The sequence below is a fragment of the Mandrillus leucophaeus genome, unplaced genomic scaffold (assembly GCF_000951045.1).
Source record: "Mandrillus leucophaeus isolate KB7577 unplaced genomic scaffold, Mleu.le_1.0 Scaffold674, whole genome shotgun sequence".
Classification (NCBI taxonomy): domain Eukaryota; kingdom Metazoa; phylum Chordata; class Mammalia; order Primates; family Cercopithecidae; genus Mandrillus; species Mandrillus leucophaeus.
In genome coordinates this window covers 1,015,159-1,042,974 of record NW_012107297.1, presented here as the reverse complement: position 1 = coordinate 1,042,974, position 27,816 = coordinate 1,015,159, and the positions used below count along the sequence as shown (strand labels likewise).

Genomic DNA, 27,816 nt, shown 5'->3' with positions numbered 1-27,816 from the left:
AGGCAAAGCTGACTAGCTAATAAATCCGCAATCCAGCTCTGGGTTCTGAGCCCTTTTAGCTGTTTCCTCGGAAAATTAGCTTGGGCATGCATGGGGGTGGGTGCCATGCCCACAGTGTGATGAGGAGATTGCACCCCTGGGCACCCCACAGCATAGACTCTGAGGACGCCGTCCCCTGGGCATGGCCAATCCTCAGTGTGAGCCCAGACCCAGGATAGAGGAGGAGAAGGAGGAGAGAAAGAGATGGTCGGGGGTAAGAGAGGGTCTGAGGGCCAAGGAAGGAAGAGAGGAAAAGCGGGCAGGGGAGGAGAAAGAGGAACAGAAGGGACAGGAGGTTCCTCCTCCAAGGTGGATGCAGCTAAAATGGCTGCAAACAGGCAGAATGGGGCAGGGGCCTGTGAGCATCTGCAACGCTCCCCTCTGCACGCTAGGGTCTTGGGCTTGGCTAGAGCACTCACCCGCCCCGAGACACCACCAGCTTTACTTTCACTTTGTAGGAAACAATGATCCCCAGGATCTCACGGTTGGCGCCTTCCCTCAACCTGCAAAGTGACACAGGGGAGCCGGTTCAGGGGCCTTGCCAGGTGGGCGAGACACCTCAGGGGTGGGTGTGCTGGGGGGCAGTGGCCATCCATCCCCCATTTGGCTGGCCACTCAGCTACCATGTCCAGTAAAGTGCAGTGGAGGTGAGGAAGGTGAGCAGTGCCCTTAGGTAGCAGGGACCCAGAGCCCCGGTTCCAAGTCTGGCTGTGAGACTCGCTCGCTGTGTAGCCCTGTTGAGCCCCTCTCCCTGCCCAGGTCAGCATGCCCGCAGTGATGGCCGGGCTCCTCCTCCCCTCAGATGGATTCTGCTTCTCTCAGCAACCCATGGGCAGAAAGGGCCACACACAGAGTTCACAGAGGGCCAGGCAGCTTGGGTGGGGTGGGGGCCGTCAGAGAAGGACTTCTCCACAGAAGTGGTGCCTCAGCTGGGTCTTGAAGGTGGATAGGGTGTGAGCCAGTGTGGAGACAGGGCAAAAAGCTTCAGGTAAGTGGGAGGCTGTGCAGGGGCTACTGAGGAGAGCTGAGAGAGTCTGTGCTGGAGTGGCGGCTGCTCTAGACGCAGGCCAAAGCCCCGCTGAAGGACCACACTCGCAAGAGGGCAAGATGGCATCCCCATAGCCAGGGCTCTGCTGGAGCAGAGTAGCCTAGAGGCATCCATGATGACCGTGCAGCAGGAGTGACCAGATGCCCTGGGACTCCTGACTTGGAGGGGCACCCCATGTTGGGTCTAACCCAGCTCACCACTCTGGTCTCTCCTCAGGGACACTCCATCTGACTGAAGGCATTACATCAGAAGCTGCCACCTCTTGCAGGAAGCCTTCCCAGGTTGCCCTCCCCCAGGCATGGTAGCAGAGCCCAGCACTGCCTGAGCGAGCTGGCCTAGTGGTCCATCTTATTCTCAGTCACCCCTGGGTAGGAATGGGAGCAAGGAGGCAGCTTCCCTGACAAGTCAAGCACCTGAGGACAGGCCCTGACAAGGCTGTGGAGAGGGTAGCCTGAGCTTTGTCTTTGAACTGGGGGGACCAAGGAGGGTGTGGCCCCATCAGGCAAGGTGCACTAGGAGCCCAGGACTAGGAGGGCAGGTCCTCACAGGGTGCTAGAGGCCAAGTTCGTGTCTTCATGCTTGAGCTTCCCGTCCAAGGCGAGGCCTCGCTTCTCTCGGTTATTGGCTAGGAAGGGGGTCAGTGTGTAGACCTTGCAGAACGTCGAGCTGGGTGCCACAGTGTCACTGGGAAGAAGGGAAGCAGCTGTGGAGATGGCCCTCCCCAGAGCCAACCCCACCCCTGATCTCCAGCCCAGCAGAATATCTAGTCTGGGCCTGCTCCAAGTCTCCCTCTCCCAACCTCTGTTCCCCAGATGCATGGACCACTTGGGCCAGCCCAGCTCAGGCAAGGAGAACCACTGCCACTCAAAAGAGGCACATCTATCTACATTCTACGCACAAACAGGACTGAATCTGGGATATTCTAAAAGATTGTCCAAGTCAAGCAGCACAGTGCTGAAAAGCATATTCATTTAAAAAATTACAGCTGGCCGGGCAGGGTGGCTCACGCCTGTAATCCCAGGACTTTGGGAGGCTGAGGCGGGTGGATCACCTAAGGTCAGGAGTTTGAGACCAGCATGGCCAACATGACGAAATCCCATCTCTACTAAAAATACAAAAAATTAGCCGGGTGTGGTGGCGGGCGTCTGTAGTCCCAGCTACTTGGGAGACTGAGGCAGGAGAATGGCATGAACCTGGGAGGCGAAGCTTGCAGTGAGCCAAGACTCCATATCAAAAATAATAATAATAAAAAATTACAGCCACAGCCGGCACAGTTGCTTATGCCTGTAATCCCAGCAACTTGAGAGGCTGACAGGAGGATTGCTTGAGGCCAGGAGTTTGAGACCAGCCTGGGCAACATAGCAAGACCCCATCTCTACAAAAAATTTTAAATATTAGCCCGATATGGTGGCACACACCTGTAGTCCTAGCTACTTGGGAGGCTGAGGCAGGACGATCACTTGAGCCCAGGAGTTCGAGGCTAGCTGTAGTGAGCCATGATCATACCACTGCACTCCAGCCTGAGCAACAGAGTGAAACTCTGTCTCTAAACATTTTATTGAATTTTTTTATTTTATTTTATTTTATTTTTATTTTATTTTTTGAGACAGAGTCTCGCTCTGTCGCCCACGCTACAGTACAGTGGTGTGATCCTGGCTCACTGGAACCTCCACCTCCCAGGTTCAAGCAATTCTCCTACTTCAGCCTCTCAAGTAGTTGGGATTACGGGCGCACACCACCATGCCCAACTAATTTTTGTATTTTTAGTAGAGATGGGGTTTCGCCATGTTGGCCAGGATGGTCTCAAACTCCTGACCTCAAGTGATCCGCCTTCTTCAGCTTCCCAAAGCGCTGGGATTATAGGCATAAGCACCAGCCCTGTCTCTAAACAAATTTTAAAAAGAAAAAATTATAGCTACACACAAACCATAAATGAAGCAATTTGGGCAGCCATATACCCATCATATAGGCTCAACAATTAAAACGTTACTTGCTTGATCACATTCATCATACATGGGGCGTTTTGACTGTCCAATTTTTACTTGCTTTTGCTCTATCCCCCACCCTTTCCAATGAGAGAGCTGTCATGCAGCAGATAGTGAACAAGCCTTGGAGTCGGACGACCTGTGTTCCAACCCCAGCTTTGCTGCTTGCTAGCTTGCAAGTCACATCTCTCTGAGCCACTTCCTCCTCCACACACTGGGGCAGCAGCAACCCCAGCCCCACAGTGCTTCCTGAGAAGTAAACAAGTCTGTGAATGCAAATGCCTCCCCAGCCATCCCTGCTGGTATTCGTTATGCAGACGCTGGCACCATCTGCAGTGGTTGCGATTTTCTACTCTTTAGGGATTATACGTTACTCTGGTTCTAGATCATTTCACTTTACCATCAGGAATCTATGCCTCATAGCTCTGATTTTTTTGAAAAAATCAACAGTGGATATGAAAAATATCCAATAACCAGAGAATGCTTGATCTAATCATAGCATGTTCACCTATAGGACATTAAAAACTATTTCAAAGGCCATGTAGTAACATTTTAAAATGTTTTAAGTTGCAAGAAATACTGATTGGAATTATATATAAACAAATACACATATACATGTAAAATTATATCGGGTGTAATTGCCCCAAGAAATTACTTGCAGGGCCAGGGGGAAAAAAAAAATGTGTGTGTCTTTGAATGGGAGCATTTACTTCCTTTAGGCAAGTAAAGATGTTTCACTTGAGATCTCTCCTCTTGCCTCAGCTGCCAACAAGCTTGGGACAAAGTTCAATCCATGCTCAACCATAGTAGTTCTCCTCAAACCTGGATTGTGTGTGTGTAATTATGCTCTACACTCCCCCACACAACCTCTTTCACCCAATGAGCTGGATTACCCCTTTATCAAACAAGAGCTGTGTACCTAGTGCCTTACCCACTTTGCCCTGGCTACCAGAAAGTTCAAGAACAAAGTATTTCCCTTCAACCTAGGTTTCTTGTACAACGTAATTATCTTCTCTCCACAACCCCAATCCCCTTACATTCATTAGCTCTTGTTTTGTCGTTCTAGTTTTAGTGGGTCTCTTCCTTGACTGTAGCATGCATTTTCTTGTAGATAAATCAGGTGGATGGTTTCTAAAAGGCTCTGCGGGATCATCTACTCTGAATGGCAAAGAAGTCTGAGGCCCAGCCCTCTGCCAGGTGGAGAAGAGCCACCTGGACCTGTAACGGGACACCTAGAGCTTCTCTTTTTCCCACCGAATCCCACACGCCCAAGGCCAGACTTGTGCCCACTTACTCAGCCTCTTCCATGGCAACAGGGCACTTGTACTGAGCTGTGTTGAAAAGGCAGATGTCTGCATACTGGCGCACTAAGGAGGGAGAGGAATCGAGGTGGAGTGAGTCAGGAATGCAGCTCCCATGGAGTCTCACAGGCGTCCCAGGTTGGGGATATTCAGCCCCAGGCAATGGCCAGAGGCCACCAGTGGGGACTTCTGCATGAGACCACCCCTGTCTTCCATCCAAAGGGTAGCCCCAAACACATCCCTTTCCTTCCATAACCAAAGCCTTCCCCTCAAGGACAGCTGTGCCCAGAACCCAAGAAACTGAAGAGGTGGCTTAAAGAGCAAGCTCATTACCTGGCCAATAAGCAGCCTGCCTTACCCGACTCAAAAGCTTTGCCCTGTGGCTCAGAGCAGGCCCCAGGCTTCAGTGGCTATTTTTTATACAAGGCTGTTAACAAGGGGAGATCCTTCGGCCACTCCCAGCCCTTGGGAAGACTGCCTCTTGCTGTCCCCTAAGCTGACCCTCTGCCTAGGGTACCTGAGATCTTGATCTTCTTCACCGTCTTGTTGGTGTTGTTGGTGACGTGGACGTTGACACTGATGGGTTCTCCATGGTAATAGATCTGGGGGGCATAAGAAGGGATGGGGTTGGCTGGGAGGACAGCAAGGTTCTAGGGAAAGGGGAGGGAAAAAAGCCCCCACGCGATCTTCTGGGGTTCCCCAGACCTTGGGCAGACCTTCAGAAGGGTCTGCTGCTCCCTTCTGAAGTCCATCACATCCCTCAGGTTCATGCCCCCTCTGCCACTCCTTTAGGCCCAAGAGATTTCTCTGAATCCCCCAAGGCATTGTGACATTTGCCCCAAGTTCATCAGCCACTTCCCACTGCTGCTAAGGTGGCACGAAAGCCACCAAGCACATTAGCCTTCAGTTCCCTGGTGGAACCCTTGAAAGATAATGGAATTGGAAGGTGATAGTCCTGGGCTCCAGCCCTGGCTTGGCCACCAGTAATCGTGACAACAATAACAACAATAACACTGACGATGATGAAAGCAGTGTGACCGTGGGTAGGTTAAGCCTCAGAGTCTCCCTCTGTGCAATGAAGGGGTTGGACTAGGTGATATCTGAAGTCCCTGCCAGCTCTAAATTCTGTCCATGGAAGGATCTGGAAGAAGCAGGGAAAGGTGAGGAGGGGCTGACCAGCTCACTGAGGGAGCCAGCTCTGAATCCCCACAAAAAGGCCTCAACCTGCATCTTGCCCCAAGGCACTTCCCTTCAGCCATGCCCCGAGAGAGGGGGGCTGCCCACACGTTGAGGAGGGGCTAGCCCGAGCTCACAGCAGGCATCAGTCATCTGGGTTTGATTCAGAGCTTGAGGGGAGGCCCTTCCTTCAGCAGGGCTTGTCGCCCCGATGCTCAGGGTTTGGCAGGGAGGTCACAGCCCCCCACCGTACCCCCTCTGCAATGCTGATTGACCTTCAGCACTTGGCCTGAAGCAGGCAGCTGGTGGAGGTGTGGGGGAGATGTCCAGGACCTTCGGGAGGGTCTGCTCCTCCCTTCTGAAGTCCATCACATCCCTCAAGTTCACGCCCCCTCTGCCATTCCTTTAGGCCCAAGAGACTTCTCCAAATCCCCCAGGAGAGGTCTCAGATTCCCTGAGCCCTGTGGTCCTTGGGCTGGGGGTAGAAGCTCCTATCTGAGGCTTCCCTGCAGGCCAGTAGAGAGCTGGGATCTGAGGCCCAGGCCCTAGTGGAGCAGCCCCCACCCCCTGCCCAGTTCAAGCCTCCTACCTCCTTATCCAGGGAGGCCTCTAGGTGCAAGGGCTTGTCCGACATGAGGAACTGCCTGGTGGTCTCAGCTGTGGGCTGGGGGCCAGGCCTCTCTGGGGCATATTGAACCTTCCGGATGACCAGACGCACAGAATTCCTAATGGGGATGGACGGAGTGAAAGAGGACCAGGGTCACCTGCCTTCATCCCCTCTCCTTGCAAGCCTCACATCATTCTCCTGCTCAAGAGACTGGCATGGCTCTTCAACGCCTTAGAATCCAGCCAAACTGCAGAGATCAGCATAGGGGTCTGTCACTATCTGGCTCCATTCCATCCTCCCCTGTTCTATCCCAGAAGTGCCCTGTGGCCGCACTTCATTTGGGTCCTGGTACCCAGCAGGATGCTGAAACAGGGACTACATTTTCACCTCCTGCTTCCCTACATCACCAAATAGGTAACAATGTCACTTCCCACTTCCCTATGTCACCTTACACAAATAGTGTCCCTCTGTCATCTATTTTGGTGACACAGGACACTATTTGTGTAAGCTCTTTAAGGACAGAAATTTGTGTCTAAGGTGTTCACAACTGTACTCTCAGCACCTATGACTGTGCGTGCCATATAATAAACACATGCCAGATATCTATTATGTAAAACTACGCAGAGGGGACAGAGGTCCCAAGAAGAAATGGGGTTTGGGGAGGCGTTGGGGTTCAGGGAGGAGGTGTGGATTCAGTCAGGGGGATGCAAGCCAGTGATGGGGACAAGCCCAGGGAGGGGAGAAGGCCCATGGATGAGACTGGCTCCACGAAGGTTACAGGGGATCAGGGAGCAAATGAGGATCTGGTGAGGGAGGGGGACTCAGTGAGGCCGTCTCTGAGGCATGCTGGGAATGCTGCATCTCTGTTGCTCAGATAAGCTGCTTCCATTGCCTGGAACGGGGGAGCCAGGGTCAAACTCCCAGCTCTCCTCTTGCTAACTATGTGGCCTTGGGTACATTAACCTCTCTGCCTCCATTCCCTCATCTGTAAAGGGTGATGATAGAAGGACCTATCTCTTTTTTTGCTTTTTAAATTTTTATTTATTTATTTATTTTGAGGTGGAGTCTCACTCTGTTGCCCGGGCTGGAGTGCAGTGGCACGATCTCAGCTCACTACAACCTCTGCCTCCCAGGTTCAAGCAATTCTCCTGCCTCAGTCTTCCGAGCAACTGGGATTACAGGCATATGCCACCACACCTGCCTAATTTTTGTATTTTCAGTAGAGATGGGGTTTCACTATGTTGGCCAGGCTGGTCTGGAACTCCTGGCCTCAAGTGATCTGCCCGCCTCGGCCTCCCAAAGCTCTGGGATTACAGGCGTGAGCCACCGCGCCTAGCCAGGACCTAATTCTTAGAGCTGCTATGAGGATTAAATTAGTTCGTACAGCCCAGCACTGTGAATGGTGCCTGGCACCTAATCAGCCCTTGATAAATGATAGCTTCTATATCATTATTAGTAACTCCTTGGTGTGGATTTTAAATGTCCCATTGGTGGTAGGGTGAGAGGGGTGGCTCTCAATGTCACCTCCTCTTTCTTGTGCTTGCTAAGCCTCCTCCCACATCCCACAGCACCCTTCCTTTTCCCTTGTCTCAGGTCTTAAGAGGAAAAGGGAGACAGAGAAGCAAGGCAGAAAAGTCCCATCTCCTCACACACAGGCAGGGCTGCAGATGCAAATGTATGCAATACACCCTATAGCCACCAGGTGGCAAACTCAGCCCATGCCCTAAAAAGGCTGCTGTGCCCTCAGCCAACCTCCTCTGGGAACAGTACCTCTGGATGCAGGAACATCAGCGTTGAGGGCCCACCAGCTCTTCCAGGAGGCAGGCAGAGCACAGCCTGACCCAGGAGGGGCAGGCCTGAGACATCCGGGCCAGCTGTTTCTGGCTGCCAGCCTGGGCTGTCTGTCTGCCCGGGCTGTGCTTCTCCGGAGGATGCTTCCCCTCTCTCGGATGTGGGCCGAGCTCCCTGTCACTCTGCCCTGGATGGGTTCACTATCTCCACTTCCTCCTCACTTAGAAGCTGCCATTGACACACACTCAACCCCTGCTGAACTCCTCCCAGGAGGAAAACTGGAAAATGGGGATGGTCAGGAAACAGCCTGCTTACGGTTTAACACAATCTGAATTTAGGATTTTTCCAAAACAAATTAAAAAGACATGCAGTCTGGAGGGGATGAAATGAGAGGCAGGGAGATGAGGGAGGAAGCTTCCACAACGGTGCGAAGGAGAAGATGCGGCAGCCTGAACCTGGGCAGTCAAAGCCACCTCCCCCAGGAAGCCCTCCGGGACCTCCCAGCTTCCAGAGTGCCCTTCCAAGGCTGGAATGTGCGCCCCTCCTCACACACTTCCAGGTATTGTTACTTATCTCCTCTTGGACTTTGCCCATCCTGTCTCCCTCCCTCACCCAGCAGGCAGCCCACACCCTGGCATCCTACTCACCGCTTGTGAATCTTCTCCTCCAAATTCTCCGCACAGAAGGCTTTGACTTCATAGTCCACACCGCAAGCCTGTGGGGAAGGGGTCACTGACCACAGGGCCTTGGAGAAGCAGGGTCCCCAGTACACAGCCAGCCTACCTCTCATTTTACAAGCGAGGACACTGGACAGGAACACCAAGCTCCCACAGCCCAGCCCTCCTCGGTCTGGAAGAAGCAGGGGAACGCCCTTGTGCTCAGCCCCAGTGCTGTGCTGCCTCCACCATCTGACATGGGACATCCCAAATCATCCAAACAGGGCTCTGCTCTTTGGACTCCTGCCTCAGTCTGGGTGGCCATCCTCATCCAGGCAGCTGCCCAGAAATAGCAACAGGTACCTGAGCGGACTGGGGGCACCTACTACTACTGTGTGCAGACCTGGCCCTGGGTGGCTTCTCCGGTATCCCTCTAATAAGACAAGGAGGCACGTGCTGTCATCTCCATCTTGCAGATGAGGAAGCTGGGCTCAAAGGTCTGCAGCTAGTGGTGTCACTTCTCTCCAAGCCTCAGTTTCCCCATCTGTGACATGGGGATGATCACACCTTGATTCAAGGTTGCCAGGGGTTACGTGAGGCCAGGTGTAGGTCCTCAGAACACTTTGGTCCTGTTGCAACCAACGCCACTCAGGAGGGCCTCTGGACCCATCACTGAATGGGAGAGTGAGGCTGACCCCATACCTGCTGCCCTGTCTAAAGAGAGACTGGTTGTCCAAGGTGGGACCAGCTTAGCCTAACACTGTTCAACAGGGAGAGTGGTTCTGTGTGTCCAGCACCTCCCAGGGAGAAAGCCAGGGACCTGGGGACCTGAGAGTCCTGGAGCCAGAGAGATGGTCCCCTTGGGGTAACCTACCTTCCCTGTGTCTTCGGGCCCCGGCTGCAGTGTCACAGAGCATGGAAGGTTTGGAGGGATCTGTCAAGAAGACAGAACGAGCCATCTATCACATCCACCACTGTCCTGTCTCATGTCTTGCAGCCCAGACACGCCCATACACCTATCAGACCAAGGGCCCCAGGGGACAGGCCATGTCTACTCCATCAGACCATGCCAACCCATGCCCCGCAAGTGTCTGAGTTTTCTTTATCTAAAGAGTTTGGCCTAGCCCAGTTCTCGCAGCAATGGTTTAAATAGATCTTTCTATGATGTCTACTGTAGTTGGCAGAATAATGGTCCCCCAAAGATGTCCACACCCTGATCCCCCAAACCTGGGACCTTAACGACAAAAGTGACTTTGCAGATCCAATTAAGGCCTTGAGATGGGGACAGTATCCTGGATGATTTTGGTGGGCCTGATATCATTATAAGAGTCCTTAGAAGTGGAAGCAGGAGGCAGAAATGTACGAGCCAGAGTGATGGGATGTGCAAAAGGCTCAACAGCCACTGCTGGCTTTGACGATGGAGGAAGGCACCAGGATCCAAGGAGAGCGAAACTGGAAAAGGTGGACGCTCCCTGAGGGCCTCCAGAGGAGCCAGCCCTGCCATGCCTCCATTGTAGCACACTGAGACCTGTTTTGGGACTTCTGACCTCCAGAGCTGTAGGCTCATACATCTGTGTTGTTTTAATTGCTGCCAAGTTTGTGGCAATTTGTTTCAGCAGCCATAGGGAGCTAACATGTCTATGTGGAAAAGGTGACTCCATAACCCTCTCCACTCTCTAAGTCTCCCAGAAAGGGAGGGACCACACTGAATCTCAGAATCAGAGAGCCTAAAACTTGAGATTTTGAAATCCAGCATCTTAGTCTCTGATTTGAAAGGTGGTGGAGCAGACAGATCACCTACTTGCCATCCCTCTCTTGCGAGCTGGGTTAAACCAGGCAAGTGGGGAGCTGATCTGAGCGGGAGACACCTTGCAGTGACTCACAGGCCACAAAGGGCTCCTGCTTTCTCTGAAGCCCCTTGGCGCCCCCTTTCTCCCACCAATGACCTGGCCTCGGTCTGAGTGGCCCAAAGGTACAGGTGACAAACCCCAGCAGGGGCTAGAGAAGAGACACCAGGTAACATAGGTGTCAGTGCCTCAGGTCCCAGCATACACTGGGAAACTGGGTGGCAGGGAGCAGCTGACCCACACCGACCCCTTATGCCCACCCCAGAGGGCTTCCTAGAGGTGGTATTTCTGGAATGGGGCTCCAGGGGTGGCAGTTCCTGACCTCAAAGGTGAAAGGGTAGGCGTGCTCGCCCAACTTCTTGATGAGGCGCTCCTGCAGCCGCGTCAGGGGCTTCTTGTCCTCGGGGGCTGGTGGGAAGGACTGCACGTTGGCCACAAACAAGTCCTTGCGAAAGGTCAGGCCCAGGACATCCAGGTCCTCCCGGCCATAGCGGAAGGCGCAGGTCAGCGTCACATAGACTGTGGGGAGCAGGGAGCACTGAGGAGGGGCCTGGGAGAGCAGCAGGTGAGCCCCCCAGAGTGCCAACAGCAGCCCTGGGACAGGCCCCGCTGGAGGCCCCAGGCCTGTCCCAAGCTCTTTGGGAATGGCTGTACTGTCTCCACCAGGAGGGGCTGGTATTCAGTACCTGGAAGGATGCCATGGCCTGGCCCCTGGGAGGAGGAGGGGGCTGCCTGCTGAGCAAGCCCTGTCCTTCTTCCCCCTCCCACCTCTCCCCAGGGCATGTGTGGAGGGGTACGGAAATGGTCTGACAGGCTTGGCGGGGGCTGTAGTAGTCTGGCAGGCCTGGGGTGGGGATAGGAGGACTGGGGAAGGAGCAGGGAGTTGTAGGGGCAGGGCAAGTGCTGGGTGGTATCTGGAAGGCATGGATCTTGTCACAGCTCAGTCGCCCATTGGTGCACATTGGTGCACATTGTCTTCCTGCACATTGGTGCACATTGATACTGCCCCCGTATCAACGTTCTGTTCTGTTAAAGAAAACCCTAATCCTGCCCTGCTGGCATCCCCAGCCTTGCCATAGTCATGACATATTGATGTGAAGGTGCTCAGGGCATAGGGAAACCTTCTCCCAAAGTAGGCTTGGGGCAGGGCCGTCCCAGGCTGGAGGAGGCAAGGGCATCTGTGGGGGTATTTGTTGAGGCTTTCAGGGGAACCAGTGGGGACGGACAGGGAGATCCTATGCTAGAGGTCCAGGGGGAAGAGGAGGCCCTTGACAGGCTGGGGATGGGCGCCACAGCCTACCTCTCCTCTCTTTGAGATACTCAGGATCCACCAGGACCACACCATCTGGGGAAAGGACAGAGAGTGAGCAGCCTCTCCCAACCTGGCCTCCCAAACCTCTGCGCCCCCAAACACCAGCCCAAGCCCAGATTCAACCATATGTTCATCTAAAATCATCCTGAGAAAAATGGAAAGGCTGGCACCTAGAGGGTGGCACTGCCCACCTCCACCATGCTCTACCTTTCCCTCATCCCAGGCCAGCCTAACAGACCCAGCTGGTGACTAAGCAGGTTAGTTAACATTTCTGTTTCTTCATCTGTTAGTAAGAATAGTAACACAGGTCCAAAACTCCTAGAACCAGGTATACTTTGGAATTTAGAAATTGTGAAGCATAAAGAGGCAAAATGGGCCGGGCATGGGGGCTTATGCCTATAATCCCAACACTTTGGGAGGCTGAGGCGGGTGGATCACTTGAGGCCAAGAGTTCAAGACCAGCCTGGCCAATATGGTGAAACCTCATCTCTACTATAAATACAAAAATTAGCCGGGCATGGTGGTGGACACCTGTAGTCCCAGCTACTTGGGAGACTGAAGCAAGAGAATCACTTGAACCTTGGAGGCAGAGGCTGCAGTGAGCTGAGCTCATGCCACTGCACTCCAGCCTGGGCAACACAGCGAGACTCTGTCTCAAAATAAAATAAAATAGGCAAAATGGTACACGTTCCATGTATTCTGTAATGACCTCTGCAAGATCTGCACCCTATTACTAAAGCCATTGATACCTCCGTAGGAAAACACAAATATTCTCACCAAGAGGCTAAATATAGCCTCACATCAGTTGGGGTCAGGTTTGCCAATGAATGAATTCTGCATTAAACTTGGAAGCAATGCTAGGTTTTCAGAGCTTCTTGGGCTTGCCACATGTGAATCAGGGGTTGTGATCTGCAGTGCCTCCCTCATGGGTCTCCCGTGAGGACTGAATGGGTATACGCATGAATGTGCACATGCATACAGCACTTAGACAGTGCCGAGCACTCGAGAGCACTCTGCAGGTTGTGGAAGGTGCCTCAGTGCCCTGGCCCTCGGGAGCAGAGTCCAGCTGAACACAAAGGACATCTCTGCTCAGCACCTCAGGAGGCCAGAAACACTGGTTCAGGGTCACCCCCTTGGCTGACATCCCCTGTCTATCTCTGGCCAAACCTTTCTTTCCTCTCTCTCCCCCTACCCTCTAACCCACTGTCATTCCATTGCCAGTGGAAGAGCAGGGCCAGGATGGATCATCAATGTCCCTCCCGTTGGTGAGGCCAGTGGGCTCGGACTTGTGTGCAGGTTTGGTGGGGAACCGGTAAGCATAGGGAGGGTATGATCAGATCAAGCCAAATGGCAGGGTCACTATGGGAGAAGGGTCACAGTAAGTCCCTGAGCAGCTCCGAACAGTGCCCCAGAGTGTTCGGGGATCCCAGGGCTCACAAGGGGCCTGATACAGAGGGGGTGCTCTGTGAACACCTGCTGAACAGCTCTCAGGGTGCCTGCGTGTGTTGGGGGCTAGATTCCTACCCCTCTCCTCTCCCAGTCTCTGGGCTGCCTCTGCTGCTGTCCTTAGTAGGCCAATGGGTACGGATAACCCTGGCCTCAGAGGGCCACCAGAAATGACAACATGAAGCAGCCACAGGTGAGCACCGGGATGCCTGCTCCCAGCCTCTGAGGGGCCAGCTCAGGGAGAAGATGCCAATGGCAGAGGGACACTGAGCTTCAGAAGACACCAAACAGCATCCTAGGCAGGGTTGGAGGGGAGAAGTGGGGGTGTTTGCTCCAGGCCATGAAGGGCTCTGCTGACTGTCCCCTGACCCCTGGAGCCCAGTGTCCCCAGGTCTTCCTCCTGGTGAGCTGAAGTCCGCAGCTGGGCTCGCTCCCTTGGCTCAGGGACCACACAAATCACTCCTGCCCTGGCCCCAGGACAGCCTGCAGGGACACTGATGGGAGAGGCCACACTAGGCCTCACTTTGATTTGCTCGTCTTTTTTTTTAAGACAGAGTCTTGCTCTGTCACCCAGGCTGGAGTGCGGTGGCATGATCTCGGCTCACTGCAACTCTGCCTCCCGGGTTCAAAGGATTCTCACGCCTCAGCCACCCCAGTAGCAGGGACTACAGTTGTGCACCACCATGCTCTGCTTTTTTTTTTTTTTTTTTTTTTTATTTTTTAGTAGAGATGGGATTTCACCCCATGGGCCAGGCTGGTCTCAAACTCCTGACCTCGGGTGATCTGCCTTCCAAAGTGCTGGGATTATAGGCGTGAGCCACCATGCCCAGTTGGCTTGCTCATCTTTCAAAAATCATTGAACCTCTTTGGACCTCACTGTGCCCATTTATAAAATAGGAGTAATTCTAGGCTTCCCTCTCACAAACAGGCATGAGAAGAGACCATGAGACCAAGGCTCTTCCAATGAGAGCAGTCATTCTTAATCAGGGTGATTCTGCCCCCAGATGAGACACTTTGGCAACGAATAAAGACTCCCTCCCCCCGCCCCGCGAAATGGAGTCTCACTCTGTCTCCCAGGCTGGAGTGCAGTGGCACAATCTCAGCTCACTACAACCTTCATCTCCCGGGTTCAAGCGATTCTCCCATCCCAGCCTCCCGAGTAGCTGGGGTGGGAGAATTACAGGTGCCCACCGTCACGCCCAGCTAATTTTTGTATTTTTAGTAGAGACAGGGTTTCACCATGTTAGCCAGGATGGTCTGGTCTCGAACTCCTGACATCAAGTGATCCTCCTGCCTCAGCCTCCCAAAATGCTGGGATTACAGGCATGAGCCACCGCACTCGGCCTAAAGACATTTTTAGTTGTCCTAACTGGAGCATGAGGTACTCTGGGCATTGAATGAGTAGAGGCCAGGGATGTGGCTATCCAGCCTATAACACACAGGACAGGCCACACCAACAAAGAATTATCCAGTCCAAAATGTCAAGCGTGCAGAGATTGCAAAACCCTGAATTTGAATAAGAACCTGGAAGATGCCTTCGGCCACAGCCCAGCTTCTAGCAGGACCGCCATGTACGTGAGGACAGCTCCCATTTCACAAGTTCTAAGAAGGACTCTCCCTCTCTCTCCCACCCTTTGCCATCACACGGAAGCAGAACAAAGAGTTTTGCAGACTCTGCCAGGTTTGAACCGGATTCCTCTATCTACTCGCTCTGTGACCTGGAGTAAGTCACTGAGCCACTCTGTGCTTCATTCTCCTTGTCTGTAAAGCAGGGATAGTCATCATAGCCACCCCCACTGTCTGCTACATGACACGCCTTATAGTAAGTGGTGGTGTCTGTCGTCATCACCCTCACCCTTCTTACCGTCATCAGGACGCCTTCCCTGATTATCACCTCAGTCCTTCCCACAGTCTCTTCTTGCAGTCCTCACTTGAGTGGGAAAGTAGCTGCTCAGTAAATGCTTGCTGTCTGAAGCAGGAAGCCATCCACCCCCGTTCTTGGCACCAAGCCCCTCTGGAGAGCTGAGAGCTATTTCTGGGAGGCTTGGCCAGCCCCATGTTCCCCCAGCCCTCCTCTCGCCCTCCAGGGACTCACCCACAGGGTCCACGAGATCGATGTGGTCCACAAAGTCCCGCTTTCCCAGGTAGACGGTGAGCTGGGGAGGAGAGGCATGGGGGCGTTAGCAGCCGCAGGCCCGGAGGACACAGGACCCTGCCCTGGAGGAAACCCTGAGAGCAGCCTCTGAAACTCCAGACCCATCCCTAACTCTTATCAAAATCCTAACTGGACTTGGGCCTTCACCCCATCCCTAATACCAAGATTCGCAAACCCTTGTAAAATCTTAAAAGCACCTCTTCCTCCCAAAACCCTGTGAAGAAGTCATTATTGTTCCTGTTTTACAGATGAGGACACTGAGGCCCGGAGAGATCTTCATGCCAAGCACCACTGCCGGTGGAGCAGCAGCGGCAGAGAAGCCAGGTGAATGGGAGTGCGGGCATCTCAGAGGGTGAGAGCCCCCAGGCAGGCAGGAGCACGGAGCCCTCAGAGGCTCTGAACGCGGGCCGCACTGTGTTCTTCAGTTGCTCCTCCTCCCATGTAGCCAGGCAGGGATCCACTGATACGAGGACTCGTTTTCTCTCTCTTAATTAATTTTTTTTTTATCGAGATGGAATTTTGCTCTTGTTGTCCGGCCTAGAGTGCAATGGCGCGATCTCAGATCACTGCAACCTCAGCCTCCCGGGTTCAGGTGATTCTCCTGCCTCAGCCTCCTGAGTAGCTGGGATTATAGGCGTGCACCACCATGTGCGGCTAATTTTTGCATTTTTAGTAGAGACGGGGTTTCACTATGTTCGTCAGGCTGGTCTCAAACTCCTAACCTCAGGTGATCAGCCTGCCTCGGCCTCCCAAGGTGCTAGGATTACAGGCGTGAGCCACCGCGCCCAGCCTAATTAATTTTTTAAATTGACTTAAAAGTATATGTTATTTATCATGCACAACACAATGTTTTAAAATAGATATACGTTGTGGAAAGGTGACCTCTAGCTAATGAACAAATGCACCGCCTCACACAGTTAGCAGTTCTGTGTGTGACGGCTTGCCTTCTGAAGCACTGAGGGGTCGGGGACTCATGCCCCACTCAGTAGCCAGCCAGGAGGGAAAAACTCCGAGACAGAATTCCAGCAGCTAAACCAGATCCAGAGTGTCACCCTGATGTGTCTGTTGCTCAACAACCCTTCAATCCTCGTGACTCAATCGCCATCATTATTTCTCAGGTCCATCCCTTTCCATCCCCACAGCCACTCCTGCCTAGACTACCACACCAGCCCCTTGCTGCTCACTTGCTGAGAGCCTGCTCTCCTCTTTAGCTAGACTAGACATCCTAAAATGCAAATCTTTTTTTTTTTTTTTTTTGAGATGGAGTCTCGCTCTGTCGCCCAGGCTGGAGTGCAGTGGTGCAATCTCAGCTCACCGCAACCTCTGCCTCCTGGGTTCAAGTGATCCTCACACCTCAGTCTCCCAAATAGGTGGAACTACAGGCATGCACCACCACGCCTGGCTAATTTTTGTATTTTTAGTAGAGACAGGGTTTCAAACTCCTGACCTCAAGTGATCCACCCACCTTGGCCTCTCAAAGTGCTGGGATTATAGGTGTGAGCCACCACGCCCGGCCCTAAAATTCAAATCTAACCATGCTACTGCCGCCTGAAACCCATTAATGGTTCCTCAGTGTCCAAAAATAAGGATGGCAAATGGGTTTCATTCGAAGTGCCAACTCAAATCTACCAGCGGGGAGAGGGGGTAGGGAACTGTCTGGGACTATGGGCTAAGAAGAAATCTAAGATGAGACCCTGGTGCAGCAGGAAAGGGCAATGGCGACTGATGTTATCTGCTGTGGGCACAGAAGAGAGATGTGGAAGCACATGTGGTGCTATTTGCCAACCCAGGCCAGCTCGTAAGTCAAGCCACAGGGTTCCCGTGACCAGCCCTGCAGCCTCTCAGCCTCAGCCTCCCTCTTGGCACTCTGAACTCAGCTGCTTAAGATTCCCACAGTCCCTATGCTTTTGTGTCCTGCCTACAACGCCGTTTTCACCTTGCCTTGCTGGAAGTGCATCCCTCCTAGAAGCTGCCACTGCCCACCAGGCTGGGTCCTGCAGCCCCGATGGCCCCATATCTCCCACCTGCCACTTCATGCTGAAATGATGGATTTCGGTGTCTGCCTCTGCCATCTGGCTGTGAGAGGCACAGGCTGTGCCTCATTCATCTCAGTACACCCTGCCCCTGTCCCCGCCGGCTCAGCCCAGACCTGGTGTGGAATGGTGTCAATAATGTCTACCTGCTGAACTGGGGGGGAAGCAGGATGGCGTCTGGGCCTGCAGGGAGAAAGCAAGAGAGCCAGGCCCTGGGAGCTGCCCTGGCTAAGGTTCCTCTCACAGCAGGGGACTCACTCCCCCAGGGCCCTCGGCGCTTACTGATTGGCTTGTCCTCCACTGTCACACACTTACTGAAGTCTCTCTATGACAGGCCATCTCTCTCCACACCAGAGCTCGGGGAGCTATGCTTCCCCACTCAGAAAGTTTCCTGAGTGTGTCCTTCCCCCTTCAACTGACAGCTCCAAAAGACAGAGCTGTGTCACCCCGAAGACGGGGAGCAGCACCTGCCCCCTCCCACAGAGGTGTGCACTTCAGGGGACATGCCATTTCCTCTGCTTCCCAACAGAAAATGACCAGAGTGTGAGGTCAGGGAGTTGCTGGGCGCAGCTGTTACAGACTCACCTTTCCATTCGGACTGGCCTTCTTGAACACTCTGTGGAGAGAAAGAGAAGTCAGGCCAGGGTTCACAAATCCTGCCCAGGAGCAAGCTCCTGTGGGCCACCTTGAGGCAGGACCGGGGACCAGGGCTGGAGTGACTGACAGGCACCATGCAAGCTTGAGATCCGAACAGTGCCCATGTAATCTGCTCTTACCATCTCCACTGGTAAGCCTCCACGATAGCCATTAGAACTCTCCTGGGCTACGCAACAGCCCCCTTGCAGTCAGGTCTTTGCAGGGCAGGCTGCGGAAGTCTCCAAGTGCAAATTTTCTAAGCTCAAGCGAGGAAAAGCCTGGCATGTTGTAAGGTCTGTGTGATCTACTCTCACCTCCTGGTGTCACCTCCTACTACTCTCCCTCACCCATCTCCAGCCACATCTGCCCCTGGCTGGTCCTCGAGCACACCAGGGCGATTCCCACCTCAGGGACAGTTCAGAGGCTCTCCCTGAAACATCTGCATGCTCAACCCCACTGTGTCCCCGGGCCTGAAGTCCCTCTCTTGCTCCACTTCTTCTTTTTCCATAGCACTCATCACTTTCTGTTTTGAGACAGGGTTTCACTCTGTCACCCAGGCTGGAGTGCAGTGGTGTGATTTCTGCTCACTGCTTCAACCTCTGCCTTCCAGGCTCAAATGATCTTCCCTGCTCAGCCTCTCAAGTCACTGGGACCACAGGCACATGCCACCACCCCGGGCTAATTTTTATTTTTTGTTTTCTTGTTTTGTTTTGTTTTTTGGTAGAGATGGGATTTCACCATATTGCTTAGGCTGGTCTTGAACTCCCGGACTCAAGCAATCTGCCCACCTTGACTTCCCAAAGTGCTGAGATTACAGGTGTGAGCCACCGCGCCCAGCCAACACTTAACACTTTCGAACATATACATATTTTACTTGTTTATTATGTGTCTGCTCTGCTAACATGTCACTCCACGAGGGCAAGGATCTTTGTTTCTCTTATCCACAGATGCATCTATCCCAAGCACCCAGAATGGCACTGCAATCATTGTTTAATAAATGATGGGTCTACAGTGGCTCATGCCTGTAATCCCAGCATTTTGGGAGGCTGAGGAAGTCAGGAGTTCAAGACCAGCCTGACTAACGTGGTGAAACCCCGTCTCTATTAAAAATGCAAAAATAAGCTGACGTGGTGGCGGGCACCTGTAATCCCAGCTACTTGGGAGGCTGAGGTAGGAGAATTGCTTGAACCCAGAAGACGGAGGTTGCAGTGAGCCAAGATCGTGCCACTGCACTCCAGCCTGGGCAACAGAATAAGATTCAGTCTCAAAACAAAAACAAACAAACAAAAAATGATGAATGGCAGGTAGCAAACACTCAATAAACAGTTGAACAGGTGAAGGAATGAATGAGTGAAGGAATCAACCACCTTACTTAACAGAAACTGAAGCCCAGGAAAGGCAGAGAATAAGCCATGGTCACCCAGCAGTGCTGGACAAGGAATCAGGTCGAGATGTAGTCCATGACTCCCAAAAAGTGGAACTCACTTGCCTTCCATATCTCCTCCTGCCCTCTCCCACAAGCTGGGTCTTGGAGCCTGAGACCCCCTTCCCTAGCCACCAACAGCTAGCTCCAGGATCTCTCAAAGTAATTGTTGGGAGGGAGAGAAGAAAATTGAAAGACAGAGCCAGAGACCCCGAGATAAGACAGGGGGTTGGGGAAGAGAGAGGAGGATAGGGACACAGACCCTGGACGGGTGAAAATAAAAGATGAAATAAGAGAGGCTAAAACAGCCATGGAGAGGGGTAGGGTAGGCACACATGAGGCTGAGAGGGCTTCCTGCCACCCAGTCCTCCCCCAGGAGCACAGGGCCCAGCAGGCACCAGGGTGGGCAGGACAGTGAGGCCCGCCAAGGCACAGCCACTCCTGCCTCCTTCCGGAAGAGATGGCGAGTGGGTGGTGGCTCTGCGCTGCCTTCATAGCCCTGGCCCTGCCCACCCCCACCTCTCACTTCTGGGCTGGCAGGAACCACTGATGGGTGTGAGCATGGCTTGCTAAGAAGCCTGGCACATCCCGCCCCACCTCCCCTGGGAGACTGGGCTTTTCTCCTCCTCATAAATATGTATTTATTTATTTATTCATTTCTTTTTTTTTTGAGATGGAGTCTCGCTCTGTTGCCCAGGCTAGAGTGCAGTGGTGTGATCTCAGCTCACTGCAACCTCCATCCCCCTGGTTCAAGTGATTCTCGTGCCTCAGCCTCCCTTGTAGCTAGGATTACAGGCGTGCACCACCAGGCCAGGCTAATTTTTGTGTTTTTAATACAGACGGGGTTTCATCATGTTGGTCAGGCTGGTCTCAAACTCCTGACCTCAAGTGATCCGCCCACTTCCAGCCTCCCAAAATGCTGGGATTACAGGCGTGAGTCACCACATCCAGCTTCCTTCTCATAAATATTTATTAGTGTTCAGAGTGTGAAGATGCCACAGTCAGCTGGAGTGTGATAATTGCTAAAGTGAGGAAATATACAGATCACACGGTTTGAAGCAGCAGCTCCCAAGGTGGGGCTGGACCTGCAGAGAAGACCAGAGAAGTGGCACCAGCCACAAGGGACTCCACCTGCTTCCAGAAGCCCTGGGAGTCCATGGTCTGAGGGAAAGAGAGGCCACAGTGCCTGAGGCCACTAACAACTGAGTCAGGGAAAACCATTCCAGGGACTGTTGGAAGGAGCGAGACACCCTGGTCAGGCCGGAAGGGGCAACTTCACGAAGGGAGGGAGGGAAGACAGAACTTTGTTGAGTGGCTAATTATTTCTCATAATAGCTCTGTGAAATGGGGATTATCATCCTCATTTTACAGGTAATTAGCTCAAGGCTCAGAGAGATGCAGTAATTTCTGCAAGAACACACAGCAAGCCAGGGGCTCAGTCAGGATTCAGACCCAGTTCTGTCTGCCTGCCTCCAGAAGCTGGGTGCTTCATATCCAACCCGGCTGTTTTCCTAAACCGGGTGTTTTCAACAACACTGGGAATAACAATAAAGAGGGGAAACGAGGAGAGGAGAGGGGCAAGGGGCAGAGTGAGTGTGACCACGGTAGGAAGTGTGGCCAGCAGTGGGGAATGACCTGCTGCTAACCTCGTCAGCACCAGGACCACCTCCTTCAGGAAGCAGGACTCTGATGGCTTCCCCAAATGACAGCAGCAGCCACCACATTCCCCAAGAGCATGCCATGCTCTAGACGTGACTTTAGTTATTTTTCCTAGAATACTGCTGATCCTTACAATCTCATTTCAGAGATGAGGAAATTGAGGCTCACCAAGGTGAAGCATGGTCTGCCTGTCTCCAGAGCCCATGTACTTTCCACTCCGTGACACTGTCAAGCCCTCTGTGATAAAACTCCTCTGACTTCCTGACCCTAACACTATCAGAAAAGAGGCCCCTGTGAGGATTTTTCGTTTCCTGGGACCTCCACCTATGCAGTGTCACACAGATGGCTCTGTCTGTCAACTTTGAAGAGCATGCACACACGTCCAAGACTGGTCAAAGCTAAATTTCCAGGATGCCAGAGGCAGGGTCTGTCTCGCCCCCAGCCCCATCTATGCCCCACGGCCTGATTCACAGAGCTGGGTGCCTATAAGAGACATACGGGCAGTGTTCCAGCTGATTAAGCCTCAGTGGAGACGAGGAACACAACCAGCCCCCACTGCACCCGACCCCACCACCCAGGGTAGGTCAAGAAAAGCGGAGGGCATGTTATAAGAAGGCAAAACTCTCAAGGGATGCAGGCAGGATGCATGGTGGCTGGCGCAGGACCTGGGAAGCCATCTGAATCTCAGGCAGTCTCACTCTCTCTGCACCTCTCCTCCTGGGGCTGCATGTTCTCCCAGTTGCACTGCTTTCTGGGCGGCTGCCCCATTGCCTCTGTGGACCAGCTGTCTCTACTTACTCAAGGCTTTTCTCCTCCTCCATCCTTTTGGTTTGGATGTGACTCCCACTCTGACACTGTTTCCACTCTGCTTCTCACTCAGCTTCCCACTGCTAACTGGTTGAATGGCCCACTTCCAAATTCCCAGGAGAGGAATTTGATTGGTCAGCATTGGTCATGTGTTCCACACCTGGGCCAATCAGCTATATCTAGGTGTGTCATATGGTCCAGGAGGCCTGGGCAGAAGAGGGTCTGTAATGTTTTCCAAACAGGGGATCACAACATACTAGTTGATAATAAAACCAACTTATGGCTGGGCATGGTGGCTCATGCCTGTAATCCCAGCACTTTGGGAGGTGGAGGTGGGAGGATCACTTGAGGTCAGGAGTTCAAGACCAGCCTGGTCAACATAGTGACACTCCGTCTCTACTAAAAATACAAAAATTAGCCAGGCATGGTGTCATGCGTCTGTAGTTCCAGCTACTCGGGAGGCTGAGGCAGAAGAATTGCTTGAACCAGGGAGGCAGAGGTTGCAGTGAGCTGAGATGGTGCCACTGCACTCCAGCTTAGGCAACAGAGCAAGATTCCGTCTCAAAAATAAATAAATAAATAAATAAATAACCAACTTAAGAGTTTTTTTTTTTTAATGAAATGGAATGGAATAGAAAATATAAGCATGCACTGCAGGTAGCAAGGTATAATAGACATTATTATATTCACCAAAATTCAGTTTCCCTCTAAGCCTGGGGGTATGTGAATATCAGATTTCTGTGGTACTATGAAGTTAGGCATGTCCATGTGGCTTGCTCTGGCCAATGAAATATGAGTAGAAGTGCCAGATGTCAGCGCCAGGCAGATTTAAGTGCTGGTGCTTCATTCCCCATGCCCTCTGTATTCGTTTTCTATGGCTGCTGTAACAAATTACCACACACTTAGTGGCCTAAACCAACACAAACAGGTCAGGTGTGGTGGCTCACGCCTGTAATCCCAGCACTTTGGGAGGCCGAGGTGGGAGGATCACTTGAGTTCAGGAGTTCAAGACCAGTGTGGGCAACATGGTGAAACTCCGTCTCTACAAAAATACAAAAATTAGCCAGGCGTAGTGGCGTGTGCCTATAGTACCAGCTACTCAAAGGCTGAGATGGGAGGATCACTTGAACCTAGGAGGCGGAGGCTGCAGTGAGTCAAGATTGTGCCATTGCACTTGAGCCTGGGCGACAGAATGAAACCCTGTCTCAAAAAAAAAACAAAAAACCCACACACAAACACACACACACAACATATTATAGTTTGGTAGTTCAGAAACACTAAATGGGCCTCACTGGACTAAATTCAAGGTACCCGCAGGGCTGCATTCATTTCTGGAGGCTCAAGGGATAAATCTGTTTCCCTGACCTTCCCAGCTTCTAGGGGCTGCCCACATTCCTTGGCTCATGGCCCCTGCCTCTATCTTCAAAGCCAGCAAGTCGAGTTCTTATCACATGGCCTCACTCTGACCTTCTCTTCTGCCTCTCCCATTTATAAAGACCCCTGGGATTACGTTGAACCCATCTGGATAATCCAGAACAATCTCCCTATTTTAAGGTCGGTTAATTAGCAACCTTAATTCCATCTGCAACCTTCATTACCCTCTGCCATGTGACATATCATATTCACAGGTTCCAAGGATTATGACATAGACATCTTTGGGAAGAGCATTCTTTTGCCTGCCATGCTGTCTTTCCTTTGCCACTGAAACCAGCAATGATCTGCATGAGAAAGCCTCCATCAACCTAAATCCCAGGGCTGCCCCACTACATGACAGATGTGTAGCATAAAGGAGAATGAAAGCTCTTGAGCCACTAAGATTTGGGGGTTCTTACTGCTGCAGGCTGGCTTCTCCTGGCTGATACAAAAAGTGAGTATTGGCTGGGCACAGTGGCTCAAGCCTATAATCCCAACACTTGGGAGGCCAAGGCGGGCAGATCACTTGAGGCCAGGAGTTCGAGACCAGTCTGGTGAACATAGTGAAACCTTGTCTCTACTAACAATACAAAAAATTAGCCAGGTGTGGTGGCACATGCCTGTAATCCCAGCTACTCAGGAGGCTGAGGCATGAGAATCACTTGAACCTAGGAGGCAGAGGTTGCAGTAAGCTGAGATCGCGCCACTGCACTCCAGCCTGGGCGACAGAGTAAGGCTCTGTCTCAAAAATAAATAAATAAATAAATAAATAAATAAATAAATAAATAAATAAAAGAGTATTATTTAGCAAAATGTTTGTTTCAGGTGAATGTGTGTGTACTGAATTACAATGTAAAATGAATTTCACGATGCAAATTTAAAAATGTTTCAGATCCACTGTTCTAGAAAAACATGCCTAAACCAAACACGCCCTATCAGTGTCCGTGCAGACTGCTGGATGCTGTCTTCTGATTCCATTCCATCAAGGTGATGCTGCCAGGAAGACGGGTAAGTCAACTCTCCATGAACCAGAATGTCAGCTTCTCCAGTGAGCCCTATTCCCCACCTGCAGCACAGGGTACCTGTGGACCAACTTTGACACTAATATTTCACTGCTCTTCGGTGAGCCATCAGTCCTCCCAGTGTCCCTTTGTGCCTGTCAGGGAGAGGGCTACACGACAAAGGACCCAAACGAAGCACCTTCCAACACTGATTACACCAAAACAAGAGTTTATAATTCTACATGATACAGCTAAACAAGGAATATTTTTTTCCTTTATTTTTTGAGATGGGTCTCACTCTGTCACCCAGGCTGGAATACAGTGGTGCCATCGCGGCTTGCTGCAACCTCCACCTCCCGGGCTCAAGCAATTCTCCTGCCTCAGCCTCCCAAGTAGCTGGGATTACTGGCGTGTGCCACCATGCCCAGCTAATTTTTTGTATTTTAGTAGAGAGAGGGTTTCTCCATATTGTCCAGGGTGGTCTCGAACTTCTAAGCTCAGACAATCCACCTGCCTCGGCCTCCCAGAGTACTGGGATTACAGGCATGAGCCACTGTGCCCAGCCAACAATGGAATATTATACAGCACTGAAATTAGGTTTCCATCTTTCATAACACAAGGAAATGCCTATCATAGAATAGTAAGCAGAGTAAGTCAGGAATCAGAACAGTACGTTTGGCATGAGCTCAACTTTACACTCAATAAATACCCAAAACAAAAAAATGAGAAGACTTAATGTTGTTAAGATGCCTACGCTCCCCTAACTGATTCAATATAATCTTTATCAAATCCCAGCTAGCTTTTTTGCAGAAATTGACAAGCTGATCCTAAAATTCATAAGGAAATGCCAGGGAGCCAGAATAGCCAAACTATCTTAAAAATAATAATAATAATAGAACCAAGTTAGAAGACTCACACTTCCCACTTTCAAAACTTACTACAAAGCTACAGTAATCAAGACTATATTGTGCTGGCATAAAAACAGACATATAGGGCCGGGTGCGGTGGCTCACGCCTGTAATCCCAGCACTTTGGGAGGCCGAGGCAGGTGGATCACAAAGGCAGGAGATCGAGACCATCCTAGCTAACACGGTGAAACCCCGTCTCTACTAAAATACAAAAAATTAGCCGGGCATGGTGGCGGGCGCCTGTAGTCCCAGCTACTCGGGAGGCTGAGGCAGGAGAATGGCGTGAACCCGGGAGGTGGAGCTTGCAGCGAGCTGAGATGGCGCCACTGCACTCCAGCCTGGGTGACAGAGCGAGACTCCATCTTAAAAAAAAAAAAAAAAAAGACTTGTAGATCAATGGGATATAATTGAGAGTCTAGAAATGAACCCATATATTTATGGTCAATTGATTTTTTTACAAAGGAGCCAAGGCAAGTCAATGGGGAAAGAACATTGTTTTCAACAAATGGTGCTAGGACAACTGGATATTCGCACACAAAAAAACAAAGTTAGATCCCGACCTCACATCATGTACAAAAATTAACTCAAATGGGGCCAGGCGCTGTGTCTCACACCTGTAATCCCAGCACTTTTGGGAGGCTAAGGCGGGCAGATCACCTGAGGTCAGCAGTTCGAGACCAGCCTGGTCAACATGGTAAAACCCTGTCTTTACTAAAAATACAAAAATTAGCCAGGTGTGGTGGCGGGCGCCTGTAATCCCAGCTACTTGGGAGGCTGAGGCAGGAGAATCGCTTGAACCCAGGAGGCGGAGGTTGCAGTGAGCCGAGATCGTGCCACTGCACTCCAGCCTGAGTAAGAGAGCAAGACTTTGTCTCAAAAAAAAAAAAAAAAAAAGTAAATGGACCAGAAACCTAAATGTAAAAGCTGCAGCTATAAAACTCTTAGCAGAAAACATAAGTAAAGTCTTCATGACCTGGGGTTAGGCAATGATTTCTTAGATATGACACCAAAAGCACAATCAACTGAAGAAAAAGTAGACAAAATTTTAAAACTTTTGTGCTTCAAAAGTCACTGTCAAGAAAGAGAATATTGGGGAGTGGAGGGCGGGGGGAAGGATAGCATTAGGAGAAATACCTAATGTAAATGATGAGTTAATGGGTGCAGCAAACAAACATGGCACATGTATACATATGTAACAAACCTGCAGGTGCCCTGTACCCTAGAACTTAAAGTATAATTAAAAAAAGAAAGAAAGAAAGGAAGGAAGGAAGGAAGGAAGGAAGGAAGGAAGGAAGGGAGTAGACAACCCACAGAATGGAGCAAATATTTTCAAATCATTTATCTGATCAGGTCCTAATAGCCAGGATATATTAAGAACGATTGCAACTCAACAACAAACAGGCGAATCACCCATTTTTAAATGGGCAATGGATTTGTTTGAATAGGCATTTCTCCAAAGAAGATATTCACGTGGCCAATAAGCACATGAAAAGATGTCCAGCATCATCAGTCATCAGTCAAAACTGCAATGATACACTTCACACCCATTAAGATGGCTATACTCAAAAGGAAGGATAGTAAGTGTGGACAGGAATGTGGAGAAACTGGAACCTTCATACATCACTGGTGGGATTGGAAAGTGGGGCCGTCACTTTGAAAAACAGTTTGGCAGTTCGTTTAAAAGTTAAACCGAGAGTTAACATATGACCCAGTAAGTCCCCTCCTGGGTATACACCCAAAGGAACTGAAACTGTCCACACACAAAAACTTGTGCATAAATGTTTGTAGAAGCATTATTCAAAATAGCCAAAAAGAGTGGGGAAAAAAAATCTATCAACAAATACATGTATCTTTTTAAAATTCAGTCTATACACAATGGAATATTATATAGTCATAAAATGGGATGAAGTACTGATTCATGCCACAACATAATGAACCTTGAAAACATTGTTAAGTAAATTAAGCCAGACACAGAAGGCTGCATATTATAGGATTCCACTTGCATGAAATGTTCAGGGTAGGCAAATTGCTAGAGAGAAGGTAAATTAGTGGTTGCCAAGGGTTGATGGAGTGGGAAATGGGGAGTGACTGCTAATTGGTACAGAGTTTCTTTGGGAGGTGATGAAAATGTTCTGGAATTGGATAGTGGTGATGGTTATACAAACTTGTGAATATATACGAAAACCACTGAATTTTACCCTAAAAGTGTGACTATTACGGTATATTACATCTCAATTAAAAAAAAAAAAAACTAAAAAAAGACAGAATGAAAAAAAGGGAAATGTGCCTAAATACTCACAGGAGTTGAAGAAGACTCCGCCCACCCACACAATTCTTTATATCTATAATTTTTCTGTTATACAACAAGCATAAAGTACTTTATAAAGATGCTTGGGTTTCCCTAACAAGATATGTCTCAAGTCAAGGAGAAAGGAGAATCTAGAAATCAAAAAAAATGGCCGGGCGCAGTGGCTCAAGCCTGTAATCCCAACACTTTGGGAGGCCGAGACGGGCGGATCACGAGGTCAGGAGATCGAGACCATCCTGGCTAACATGGTGAAACCCCGTCTCTA

General features: G+C 51.1%; 1 protein-coding gene across 1 annotated transcript in view; it reads right to left on the bottom strand.

Annotated features, from left to right (window-relative positions):
• The window catches only part of ARRB1 (arrestin, beta 1), a 45,176-nt gene that overhangs the window by 8,287 nt on the left and 9,073 nt on the right, over positions 1-27,816 (bottom strand). The window contains exons 2-12 of the mRNA XM_012002035.1: positions 17,982-18,012; positions 15,304-15,364; positions 11,751-11,795; positions 10,773-10,969; positions 9,478-9,537; positions 8,595-8,662; positions 6,139-6,274; positions 4,891-4,975; positions 4,367-4,439; positions 1,634-1,771; positions 459-542 (exon numbers count right to left, since the gene is read on the bottom strand). Of these exons, the coding sequence (XP_011857425.1) occupies positions 459-542; positions 1,634-1,771; positions 4,367-4,439; positions 4,891-4,975; positions 6,139-6,274; positions 8,595-8,662; positions 9,478-9,537; positions 10,773-10,969; positions 11,751-11,795; positions 15,304-15,364; positions 17,982-18,012 (978 nt within the window). The remainder of the gene's footprint in view (positions 1-458; positions 543-1,633; positions 1,772-4,366; positions 4,440-4,890; positions 4,976-6,138; positions 6,275-8,594; positions 8,663-9,477; positions 9,538-10,772; positions 10,970-11,750; positions 11,796-15,303; positions 15,365-17,981; positions 18,013-27,816) is intronic.